This window comes from Engraulis encrasicolus, chromosome 24, assembly GCF_034702125.1.
Source record: "Engraulis encrasicolus isolate BLACKSEA-1 chromosome 24, IST_EnEncr_1.0, whole genome shotgun sequence".
NCBI classification, from domain to species: Eukaryota; Metazoa; Chordata; class Actinopteri; order Clupeiformes; family Engraulidae; genus Engraulis; species Engraulis encrasicolus.
In genome coordinates, this window is record NC_085880.1 from 27,259,263 (window position 1) to 27,272,194 (window position 12,932).

General features: G+C 41.5%; 2 protein-coding genes across 3 annotated transcripts in view; one reads left to right on the forward strand and one right to left on the reverse strand.

The window, feature by feature from the left end:
- Nucleotides 1–856, reverse strand: part of tet1 (tet methylcytosine dioxygenase 1) — a 47,957-nt gene extending 47,101 nt beyond the window's left edge. The window contains exon 1 of the mRNA XM_063191453.1: nucleotides 513–856. The gene's annotated coding sequence lies outside the window, so the exon portion shown is untranslated. The remainder of the gene's footprint in view (nucleotides 1–512) is intronic.
- Nucleotides 857–1,648: 792 nt separating this feature from the next.
- Nucleotides 1,649–11,294, forward strand: slc25a16 (solute carrier family 25 member 16). Of its 2 annotated transcripts, none has more exons than XM_063191817.1 (10): nucleotides 1,649–1,980; nucleotides 2,459–2,604; nucleotides 3,026–3,118; nucleotides 3,713–3,846; nucleotides 4,525–4,588; nucleotides 4,939–5,060; nucleotides 5,165–5,231; nucleotides 8,100–8,262; nucleotides 8,872–8,940; nucleotides 10,122–11,294. In XM_063191817.1, the coding sequence occupies exons 2-10, from the start codon at nucleotides 2,508–2,510 to the stop codon at nucleotides 10,276–10,278; spliced, it is 966 nt and encodes a 321-aa protein (XP_063047887.1). In that variant the 5' UTR covers nucleotides 1,649–1,980; nucleotides 2,459–2,507; the 3' UTR covers nucleotides 10,279–11,294. The 2 variants fall into 2 exon arrangements, with proteins under 2 accessions (XP_063047887.1, XP_063047888.1); XM_063191818.1 differs by having other exon boundaries at nucleotides 2,462–2,604.
- Nucleotides 11,295–12,932: the final 1,638 nt, after the last annotated feature.

A 12,932-nucleotide genomic window follows, 5' to 3' on the forward strand; every position in this document is an offset into this window, starting at 1 on the left:
CATAAGCATAACATTGCCAACAAAGGAAGCATTTCAATATGTCATTTTAGGCTGTATCGTTTTTACTTGATAACCTATAGGCTATAAATGTAACCTGATAAATGTCTGAACTTGGTATTACTATTTTTCTTTTTATTGTTACAACCATACGGCTTCCAAAAGTTTGCTTGTTATGCAAACTAACTATAATGTGCATTTAACTTGCACACACCACCTGACGTGTTCATTTCCAGGCCGACAGCCAGGCAGCTTTACAACTTGTCTCTCACCGAGCTATCACGTTACTCTTCATGGCTGCACGAGACGGTGGAGTATAACCGCAGCTAGCCTACTATATATTTTGAGTAATATGAGTTTGATATATCCTCTTAAATAAGCAGTGCACCCAAAAAAGCTTTTGCACGGTGGCATCAAAGTAACGGTAGCACACACTGCGTGGTTTTATTTTGGACGAATTGGGTAAAATTTCACCAACGCGTCCACTTTAAAGTCAGTTGAAATACTTTACATACCGGAGAGACAGTTGCACTGTCTGAACTGCTAATAATACTCCGCTCCTGTAAGACACTGGGATCCTTGAATATTTTTCTTTGCGCATACGCCACTCCTATACTTTTGCTTGGCGTACAATCAAACGACGCTTTGTAAATAATGTCTATAGTATTCTTACGCGTCGTCAATTCTGTCATAGCGTCAAAAGCAGCTATAAAAAGCGTAAATCCCTCTTTGGTCAATCCATTCAAGACAGCGCCACACTCGCCGAGTCGACCTACGGTCTCTAGTCAACTCGGCTCTTTAATGGACGCTCCTGCGGGCAGGAAGAAAACACGGAACGGACCACTGAACTTCACCTTGACTCGGAGGGGAAATTAATGCACGACACAGAAACACGTCCATCCCAATTTGAGGGTCTTTAAACTTTACTTGACATTTTGTTGAAGTGAATTAATTGACGGTGAATGAACAGTTTTGTACCAGAATAGCACCAGAATACGCACAAAGCTGTTGGCGGACTTTGGGAACGTTCTGTTTTAGTTACCATGGACGTTCTATTTTGGTTAGACGTTCTGTTTTGGTTACCTGGTGGTCATATCAGAGACCATCTAATGTTGGTCATATGTCACAGACAAAGATACAGTCAGAGAAATGTCTCTGGGACCCAGTCCACAACGTCCATGGTGACACCGAGGCTTCAGTAAGAAGATGGTCCCTTTTGCAATATCATGCATGGCCCATATGATCTTGCATTACAAAAAATGGCCACAGCCTCAGGTCAATGACATAAATAAAACTTAATGAAATTAAATCTAGCAATTAATAGAACAGAATAGAATAGAATAGAATAGAATAGAATAGAATAGAATAGAATAGAATATTGCAAGGAGACATTGTTTACACACATTCTGAAATCATATCGGCCTTATTGTCTAATGGTTATTACTATTTTATACCATTTCTCAACTATTGCTACTGCATCTGGCATTTTTAAGAAGAAGAAGAAGAATAAATGGATTCTTGTGTGAATTCATGTCAAAGTTAAGAGAAAAGAGGGCATCTTTGGGTGAAGTTCATGTACATTCAGCCTGGGCAACTGGCTATTTACCCTACGTAATAAGCATGCGACACAACGTCGGAAGGGGTACGGGTTCATGACGACTGAAGGGCACAGGCACGTGTCAAAATAGTATTTATCTTTAACAGTTTGCTTTCTGTGAGCCTTGCACAAGCGTCAAGAACATTGTCGCCTTGTAACCATGTCCCATTACCCCTAAGCACGTGAAACCTATGTGCGTTTGTGTCAGTGATACTCGCTGTCATCTGCTGGTCTTATACAGCTAGGAAGTTAATGGAGCATACACAGATATGTAGCCTAGCATGAGTCGCTAGCAAGCAAGTAAGGGTGTGTGTTAGAACTAGAGCTAGACCATTGAGAAAACCTCTGGTTGTGCAACACTCTGTCGGCTGTTGACCTTGCCACTGGTAAGATGGGCGAAATCAATGAACGTTTATGTTTCTTTGTTGTTGTTAAAACATGTTTAAAACACCAGGAGGTATAACATTGCATGTTATGTTGGCTGTATTTCATAACAACGTCATGGCATTCAGGGGTGTACATTTATTTGCCTACCAATATTAGTTAGCCGCAACGTTAGCGAAACAAACGTCAGATAATAATGATTCGCACATTTTGCAGTGAATTCAAGCTCGTACGTTTATCAAAGCAAAGCTGATTTTGTGTCAAGTGTTGCGCACAGTGTGTTAAACCTTGCTGATTACGCTAGTTTTGCAAGTGAACAGGTCTGGCGTACATTTGTTTTCCATTCAGTTCTGCCCGAAGAACAGTCGTATCAGCCAGCTGACGACGCAGTCGTAACTTATGTGCAATCTACATTTGACTGGGTACCGTGCTGAATAGATCATGTTAACTGATTGTTAACTTCACTGTTCTCCATGTAAGCAGGCAGACATACAGGGACATGTGTGACTCCTGACAGCCAACAACAATCATGGCAACGGAGGCATCGGTCGCCGCACCTGGGCGTCCTCAGATCCCGAACCCCTCGCAGAGAGACTACTACTTTGTGCGCTCCTTTGCGGCTGGAGGTAATGTTTCTTTCGTCCGTCACAGCCGCCAAAGTCATAGTCTGTTGTCATTGCTGCTTTGCAGTTAGTTTGGTAGCTTTGCGTTGTGTTTGTTGACGCTTCGGAATGACTGTAGGCCTACGATGCACTGTTCTGTAGCCCACAGGCAGTATGTGTATTTGTATTTAAATTTGACCCCAGAACGCATCTGGAGTAGGACTGAAGGTCTTAATAAAAAAGATAGCACCTAAAACATCTCCACTATTATAGTATGATGTATCCTTGACGAAGCAGTCTCTTCTACGCGAGCTACACGGACAGTGCTGTACTTTGCCCTCATAGGGCAGTTGTCTTTGGCACGGTTAATGCACCATGTCGTGCTGGCACTGCACGGTTTTACTATCAGAGATAAGTGTTGTCTGTTTCTGTCACGATGATACAGGTGTGGCAGGATGCTGTGCCAAGACGACTATCGCCCCTCTCGACAGAGTGAAGATTTTACTACAAGCCCACAACCCTCATTACAAGAACCTGGGTGAGTCAGCATGTGAATTATTGTGATGGAATTATTCTGTGCATTCATGGTGTGGATGAAAAGAAGGCATGGTAGGCCCTATCTACCTGAAAAAAAGTAATCCTTTCACTATTAGAGTTTCAACACTAATTGTGTTTATGTTTTGTTTATTGTAAAGGAATTATTGATACTTCAGTCCTTTTCGTATGGAAACGTGTGCATGGCTTTGTACAATCTGAACTGACTCGAGTTCAAGATTACCAAAGAATGTGTTGACTCATAATACCCAGTGTTGACAGTCCTGTTTTGCACTGGAGTAAAGAGTTCTGGCAAACCCCTTGTTGTCTGGTGACCAACGAGATGCACCAGATTGTGCAATTTAGAGCTAATGGCACTGATGCTTGCTTCACTAGGCCTCAGAAAAGCCCAGGCTAGACTTGACAGACTAGAACATTTCTTAATGTGTTGCAATGGTGGTTTATTGCTCGCCACTCACCGCAAAACCTGCTTGCATACAATTCATAAGCCACACAGACGCTTGGTCTAGTAGTCTGCTGACCCTTTATTAGCCAAATCCCATTTATTAACCGTAGGTGTCTATTGCTTTGTTGGCAGGTGTGTTTGCCACGCTCACGGCCGTGCCAAAGAAGGAAGGCTACCTTGGCCTTTACAAAGGAAATGGAGCCATGATGGTTAGGATATTTCCTTATGGTGCCATTCAGTTTATGGCCTTTGACAACTACAAAAAGGTGAGTGCCCTGCTCTTGCATGTGGTCAACATGTAGAAATTGTACATTTTATTTACTAGAAGTAATTCTTTCAAATCAGCAATACGCTGAGACTACACTGGATACGTTAAGTCAAAGACTTACAGTTAGCTTCCGCTATAAGCAATGGAACCGGCAATACCAGACAGCAATGCAGCAAACATAATAAAAACACCCCATTCTTTTCAATGTATTTTTGATGCAACTTGACTCAAAGTAACTCATCCAATAGCCTCAGCCTTATCCTTAGAAGTAGTGGTCGGTTTTCCATACTAGGACTGCGCAGTATACAGTGTGCCTAATATACAACATCTCAAGAATTTACGCATCACAAGATCTGACTTAGCTGCAGTAAACAATATCTTTCCACAAACTTTGCTTCACATGCTGAACTATTTGTTAAATCACATAATGTCCCTGTTGACCTTATATAACATTATTAACTTTATAAGCATCTTTCAGTGTTAGTAAGAAAAGTACTTTAAAAACATATGTATTATTATTAATATTTTAACTTAACTGTATGTACTTATTTTACTAATCTAACACAGTCTTACAGTAGTTCACGCTAAGGTAATGTGCTGTGCAGTATGTTATATACATGTATGAGATAGTTACCACTTAATATTGACACTGTGCAATGCCTGTATCTACTTGCAGTTTCTCAGCAAAAGATTAGGGATATCTGGGCACATCCATCGGCTAATGGCTGGGTCAATGGCAGGTGCGGTGTTTTCCCCTTCCTTTTTAGTTAAGCAAAATGCCAAAATATGTTGATTGTGAATACCGAGGGCAAGGCATTCTGTTAAAAACTGCAGTGTGAGCTCTTAAATATGCTGAACAGAACTTTTTTCGTTGGCTTAACTTTGTCCATGATGCCAGTTAATCCAACTGTTAATCCATGACATAAGAACCATGCAGTATGTGCCTTTAATTTGGTCAGTTCTATGCATGATGTTGGCACACACACAACTGTTTTTTGCTTCATTTCTAAGTTTAAAGATACAATGAATGAATTATTTTACCTCGTCTCTGGCCTTGTCTTTACATTTATTTTTCTTTTCTATTTTACAGGGATGACGGCGGTTATTTGCACATATCCATTAGATGTGGTTCGAGCTCGTCTCGCCTTTCAAGTGACCGGACACCATCGCTACACAGGCATCGTAAATGCTTTTCAGACGATATATCTGAAGGTACCATTGTGGCTTCCATATCACACGGCTTGTAAACATGCCCATCTGTAGTCTGCTGTGAAACATTAGTAGCCGTATTGAAGTGGTTTTTTATCTTCTTTCAGGAGGGTGGCATCTCTGGTTTTTACCGTGGCCTGACGCCCACCATCATTGGCATGGCTCCTTATGCAGGTAATCACAGTATACCTACAGGTACTCATTGTCTGGGGAGTGGGTGGATGGACAACATCTCTATAAGGTAGAGATGGTGTCCGCGCCTTTGTCTTACTTGAGAGGGTTTCGCTCAGTGTGTAATTCCCAACAAAAATGCAGTGTAAAGATAGAGGAGTCGCACACAGGAGCTTGATGCTGTTCAGTGAAACTGTATTGAAAGCTGAACATAATGAGAAGCCAAAACAAAAAGTGGGAAGCAAACGTTTCGGGTCTAGCCCATCATCAGTGTAGCCTGGTTCACACCAGACGGTGTGTGTGTAGCTTTGGCGCCCCCTGGCGGAGCAGAGCTACACACAGTCTGGTACACTGCCATAGAGCACGCTCCGTCTCCAACCAGAAAATAGACGGAGCATTTATTTCTTAAATATAAACGGTAACTCACATTGAGGAGTCACAAGACAGATTAGAGACTATATTGACTCTTTAAAGATTAACAGGAAGGTTTGTGAAGGAATTTGTTGGTGAGGAGGCCGTGCAGAAGCAATAAATTCTCAGCCTATTTTCTGGTTGGAGACGGAGCGTGTTCTATGGCTGTGTACCAGACGGTAGTGTGTGTAGCTCTGCTCCGCCAGGGGGCGCCAAAGCTACACACACACACCGTCTGGTGTGAACCAGGCTATCATCAGTGTTCCCAAAATTTGATTTGTGGGAAGTGGGAAGCAAACGTTTCGGGTCTAGCCCATCATGATCATGATGGGCTAGACCCGAAACGTTTGCTTCCCACTTTTTGTTTTGGCTTCTCTTTATGTTCAGCTTTTAATACAGTTTCACTGAACAGCATCAAGCTCCTGTGTGCGACTCCTTTTTCTTCACACAACATCTCTATAAGATATGATGAGTAAAATGGCATCATGGGTTAAGTAACTTACCAATTTTTACACTCTTTGCATGTGCCTGCCAACACATTTGCTTTTCTCCTTGGTCTGGGCACAATTCTCATCTGCAATCATCATGGCTTGTTTCACTGTTAATGGCACAACTAAAGCTGCGAAAGCATTTAGCAACAGAATTTGATGTTGAAGGAATTTAAAGAAAGTATTTCAGTTTGTCAGGTATTTCGTTGGCACACAAGGGGCAACCGCAAAATGTGATATGCGAAATACACAAATGCGAACGCCTTGCTAGAACCTCGAGGCAGAGGAAGGAATAGGAAGGGATGTTGATGGCTTTGTCTAGAGAAGTGTATTGTGCCAGGGAACTGGGTTTACCCATCTGTGATTAGAAATTGGGTTCACTCATTAGACATTTGGGTGTCACCCAAGATGGGTCTGTACTGCTGGTACTCGGTTTAGTCATACTTGCCAAAATGTGTAGTAGGGCATTTCAAACACTAAGGGGCGCATGGAGGTATTACAGTTTTTCTCGATTGCCTCCACACAAGTTCTGGTACTTCACACACAATTCTCGGAACATCTCACCCATTTCCCAACTCCCCTAACCAATGTCACTGAACACTAAGCACAATTCCTTCTTTACACTCACATTTCAGTTTTAAAACACACTCTTTTCAAACCATTACACACAATTTTCTGGATTACACACAATTTTCATGAAGAAAAACCCTGGTTGTCGCATTGAACACACTGCCATTCAAAATACTAAAATCAACTGCCATACTATGTTCACTTCCTCATCACATGGGCAAACTCTCTTCATACCGGTTTACAATCTGAAATCATCACCCCATAAGGACACACATTGCATGTGATATTGATGAAAACATGAGTGGATGCAGTGAGAAAACACATTTGTTTAGTTTTTGAACTCCAAAATCTGTTAGAGATCACTTTCATGTGGTTACCCAATATTTTACAATAAATTAGTGCATTTTTTTTAAATGTCAGAAAAATATGTAAAATGTATTTTTTGCCACACATCTGTGTACTCCGAGTCTAAAAACAATACTTCAGTATTTTTTTACAGAAAAATACCCTCTTTAGTAAGTAGAACAGTGAAGAAAATAAGTTTCTACTATGTGTCAAGTTGAGTATAGAGTTTTACCATGTGCATATTAGTGTTCAATGGTTCACATAAGAGTGTATTGAAATGACTGCTTGAGTGTGTCATTTGAGAACAAAATGACCTTTTTAGAAGAGAGTACATTGTTTTGAGACAAGACGTGCATTTTTCAGAGGAAGTGAAGAGTTTTGCCCGTTGTGTGTGAGGTTTGGAGATTTGTGTGTAAAGTTTTGAGAATTCGAGAACTGATTCCGAAAATTGTGTGTAAGCAATCGAGAAAAACTGTATATAGCTCAGCTCTACAATGTCACAGAGGTTTGATTATAGCAGGGGTGGGGACCTTTTTCATTCAAAGGGCCACTTCAAATTCATCCGAGGCCCATAAAAGTTCTCAGAGGGCCATACAATGAACACAAACCAGGATTTCCCCCTTCACTTTAGGCCAATATTGAAGGCAGCCACCTTTTAAACAAACACCACCTTCTCTAGGTTCCCTGAATATAACTTAATTGTATTTCAAATGCATTTTCTAAGATTCCTTTACAAAATATGTCATATTTCATGTGAAGCTGAATAACATTAAAATTATGTCTTGGGCCGGATAAGACGGCCTCAAGGGCCGCAAACGGCCCTCGTGACATAGGTTCCCCACCCCTGGATTATAGGTACTAAGATTATTTGCATTAACAAGTTGGTTTTTTTTGTTCTCTGTCTACATTTGCCTCATCAGCTGCACACTCAAAGAGCAGACTTTATGTAGCAGATGCTGTCTTCATTCTTTGCCTTTCCATCACATAATGCTCTTGTGTTGGTTTGTCCTTTCCTAACATTAGCTATCTTCCTGCTCTGCTCTGCTCTGCCATCCAGGTTTCTCCTTCTTCACCTTCGGCACCCTGAAGAGTCTGGGTCTGGCCCACGCTCCGGAGTTGCTGGGCCGGCCGTCCTCGGACAACCCAGACGTGCTGGTTCTCAAGCCCCACGTCAACCTGCTGTGCGGGGGCGTCGCTGGAGCCATCGCTCAGACTATATCGTATGCAAATATTCTTCTTATTATTAACCTTAATGTTTCCCAGAAAGGGGAAATCTGAATTCAGAACTCATCAACTCTTAATTCAGCGCACTGGTATTCTAAATGATTTTCTAAATCAACTTTTTGTGTGTGAATTTGGTATGGTTCAGGCTACGTCACTGATTTAACTGATTGCTAAACTGTGAAAGCACATTGAGTTACATGTCTTGTATGAATTGTACTATGGCAATACATTTATTTATTTTAACTACTACTTACACTGTTATTATTTAAGGCCTCCGCATCCAAGTTCTGACAGTATTTTGAATTCGACAATTTTGCTTGCCAGTGTCAGCACTCTGTATGCAGCAAACATTGCACAGTGTCTTGTAGATCGGTGGTGGGCAATTTTTTTGGCCCAAGGCCCACATTTGGTGTATGATATTGACCAAAGGGCCAAATGTCGCAGGCAACTTGCCGTGTCAATAAGAAAAAGTGTACACGAACATAACTTGTCAGCTCTGCCGTCCTTGCACATCATAGTGGAGAGATGTGTCAATGGGGACAGTTTAATAGGGTTTTATTGCTTTCATATGCACAAGGTATGTGTGTGGCTGTTGCCCCTGTCAGGTACCCTCTGGATGTGGCACGCAGGAGGATGCAGCTAGGAACAGCCCTTCCCGATTCCGACAAGTGCACGTAAGCTCAACCTCACTTTTTTACACGTTTTTGACTCTGTTTTTTTGCATAATTGTTCAGTGCTCTGCAAGCAAAATTATATAACCATTATGTCTAAGCAATGCCAAGGTTGACTTGATGCCCATGTTGTACAGTATCTTCTTGTAATTCAATAGTGTGTATTATTATTAGATGTAACTGTCCTTGCCAATAGCATGTGTGTGTTACACTCTCCACCCAGGGCAGTGCTGAACATTCATCGACACTGTATGAAGTGAAATTCTGACATTGTGCTTTTTGGATACACAGAGCATTCACGTGTTCCTTGAAAAGCAGAGTGACCTTGAGAAATTTTGAAAAATATTAATGGGGGATGTTGCCTTATTTTGTTGACTTATTATTGTGGGTCTGTGCCTCACTTACACTTGAGCAGTGAAGACAAATATCTGCATAATCTTAAAGCATGGAATTAAAGCTATGGCCATTTCAGGGCAGGAATGCAAATTAACTTCCCTCTGTGTAAAGCAGAGAAGCTTTTCATGAACTTCCTCCTTCTATCTCTTCTTCCTCTGCCTTCCTGCTTTTTCTGCCTCTCCTCTATACCTCTCCTTTTAAATCTATCTCTAACAATGTTTTTTTTCCCATTTGTTAAGCATTTTAAGTTACATGCCTTGTATGACACAGTGCTATACAAATAAAATTATTATTATTATTATTCAGTATAGCATCCTGATATGGGAACCAAATCCAACATATACAGTAGTTGGGTCATTGAAGTTTTTAGTAGCAGAAGTCAAGTGGGGCAATGACCGCTAATGCCACTGTTTTATGGTTTGAATTATTAGATTTGACTGGACTATATAAATAACATTCATTACGTGTAACTGAAACAGTTGTGTCATTGGCCTTGGTTACATGTGATATTGAATTCCAAATTAACATTTAAATTGGGGAATAAAACTTAATTCCGCTTTAAAAACATCATGTAAACACTTCACAATTCGGAATGAAATGAAAGTGCAATGTAAACTCCACTTAACTACTTAATTCTGAATTATTCGTTATAATTATTATAAACATCATGTAAGCGTGGCTGGTAGCCGTGTTTGCGCCATCCTCATGTCTGCTTCTATAAACCTTAGACCCAGTTCCCTGTCGCCAACACTGCTGACTCGAGTGTATTTCTGTCTCTTCTCTCACAGTACCCTCACAAAAACGCTAAAGCACGTGTACGGTCAGCACGGGGTGAAGAAAGGCCTGTACCGCGGCCTGTCGCTCAACTACATCCGCTGTGTCCCCTCCCAAGCCGTGGCCTTCACCACTTACGAGTTCATGAAGCAGGTACTGCACCTGAACTAACCCCAGACAGACAGCACTGCAGTGGCCTTGACGAGGGCGTCTCTCCTCTCCTCTGCTCTCCTGGTCTCTCCTCTCAGGCACACAGCCCAGTGGGGTAACATGACGGCAGCCTCAGCCCTCAGCAGCAGCAGCTAACCCTGATGCTCTCATTTCAAAGCCTCAGGCTGCCGACCTACTGAGCTCCTTCAGCCTGGCTGTGTCCCTTTTTTTTGAGTGGGCTGGAGCTCCACGTCGCACGCACCATCTTGCATCTCACAGTACCACCTCCTGTCTTCTTAGACCACCTGTGGCTTTTGGACTCGTAGTCTGGCGGCTTTGTTCATTGGTTACCACAAGCAGTGAATTTTACAATGTGATTTGAGATTCACCTTGTGGGGAGACGAGTAAAGACTTACAACGACCTGAGAGAAATTGAACATGTGAATTGCTTGTTAACTGGTTACGGAAGAGAAAAACACCACCTATCCAACTGGTCTGCCTTACAATTTAGCCCACTCCCTCCCTCCTATTTGTTTCCCACAACAGAAAGGCAACGATGTGAAACGCCCAGTGATTTGATACTTCGCGGAGTTCACCAAAGAGTAACCAATCACTGGCCGTTTCACGTCCTAGTAAGGCTAGAACACTGGACATTGGGAAGCAGTGACTGATAAGCCCTTGCTATGGATCACACCTTAACGTCAATAGGGGAAATGTTGTAACTGAAATCATATAAAGAACCACAGTGGGTGGATGGGAGGTGACTTAACTGTTCATGGACTGCTTTTTGTCACACGGTTCCTGTTAAAATCCGCCCTGTCTTGCCTGACAGTGTCACTCGGAATGACCACTTGTGTGATTTGAGTGACTGTAAATCGCATTTCGTAATCGTCAGATGGGTAATGGTGAACGATGATGGACATTTTGAGATTTGGTGCCGTGGTGCAGGTTTTGGGTCCAATGCCTTTTGTGTGTGTGTGTGTGTGTGTGTGTGTGTGTGTGTGTGTGTGTGTGTGTGTGTGTGTGTGCGTGTGTGTGTGTGTGTGTGTAGGTGTGTGTGTGTGTGTGTGTGTGTGTGTGTGTGTGTGTGTGTGTGTGTGTGTGCGCGCGCGTCTGTGTGTGCGTCTGTGTGCGTCTGCGTCCGTCTGTGTGCGTCTGTGTGTGTCTGTGTGTGTCTTTGCACTATGTCAAGCAATTCTGCTAAACAAGTAAACAAAGCTCCTTCATTATTTCATGTCATCCTAGTTCTTCTCTTCATGTTAGCAGTCATATGGCAGAGACAAAGAAGGTTTTCTGTTTTCTGGCTGTTAAGATTTTTCTTCATATGCAGTCTTCAAGAATATATATACATTTAGTTTGACTGGTAGGAAAGAAAGCTTACTAGCCACTTTAACTGATGGCAAGTATACGTATGTTTGGCTATTGTAATTAACATCTACTAGTCAAATTTGGCTAGGGATGAAAAATGTTAATTTATAGCCCTGTACTGTGTATGTTGTCAATTCATGCGTTTCTAAATGTTTGTTTCATTCAATTACAAATGTCATTTTTGGCTCAGGGCTGAAAACAATGATGATGAATGTGCAGGTTGGTGTATTGCGTCAGATGATGTTTTATTCGGTACTCTTCAGCGCACGTGTTCAAGCCTTTCTTTTCTCCATCACATCTCATTGTCGAGGTGTTGCGGCAGCAATGCATTTTTTGTGTCTTTATTTTTGTGCAGATTGCACTTTGGCAATGCTCTTGATATTTATTTGCATGTACTTTTGTTTCCGTCCACATGGTGGCGGTGTGGGGCTTTTGTTCGTTTTGTGTTGGGGTTTTTTTGTTTACATGCAACTTTCAATCCTTCGGCCTTTCAACATTAACGCACACCTTTTGATTGGTGAGATTCCAGTCATTTCCTCTGAGTAGAGTGTGTAACCCCCATCAACAAAGGAAACAAAGGGACGTTTACACCATCATGTGTCATGCAGTAAAACTTGTACCTTAATACACTGTAAAGTACATTACATGTATATGTTGTTGTCACACTGGGTATTATATACTGCCTAGTACAAGCCATTGAAACAATCATTTGCAAATTAAATAAAGCTTGTATCAAATATATGGTAAATGTTGTTTCAATGAATTACCCATATGAAAAATATATTATGTAACCGTTCTGTAATATGTATCAGTCTGGAATACCTTTTCAGTTAATGTACCGTTTTGAATCAGTTGAATACACTGTTAGAAACAACACAATCTTGGTGTTAAAGCTGTCATCTGTAAAGGAGAGCTTAATGCAGACTTTCTATGTTCAGAGCAACGTAATGTGCAGTATAATCAACTACTGAGTCTGCCTTCTGTATTCTCACAGTTCAAATCTCTTCTTTGCTTACATTGTTTGTGCCCATGCAGAATTAAAGATGCATTGTTTTGCAATCAATCAAACTTGTGTATTTGACTTCTTAAGGTACTAATTAAGGATCGAAGTAAGATGTAAGGGTTTTTTGGGGTGAGGGTGGTCTAGAGTGTTTTGACTCCCACATGCTTGCTGGCTCCATTTAGATGACTTGTGTTTCTCACTTCTGTTTTCGTGATGCTGTCTCATTTGCATTTATTTTCCTGGCTGTTTGCTAAATGCTGTTGTATGGGGTGACTTATTTGACTGGTAAATATATACGAACAGT

Bases quoted from the DNA above. Each gene is read 5' to 3' on its own strand.
- slc25a16 (XM_063191817.1), top strand. From the start codon at position 2,508: ATGGCAACGGAGGCATCGGTCGCCGCACCTGGGCGTCCTCAGATCCCG. The intron at 5,061-5,164 runs GTACCATTGTGG...ATCTTCTTTCAG, and splicing joins TTCAGACGATATATCTGAAG to GAGGGTGGCATCTCTGGTTT. The intron at 8,263-8,871 runs GTATGCAAATAT...TGCCCCTGTCAG, and splicing joins GCCATCGCTCAGACTATATC to GTACCCTCTGGATGTGGCAC.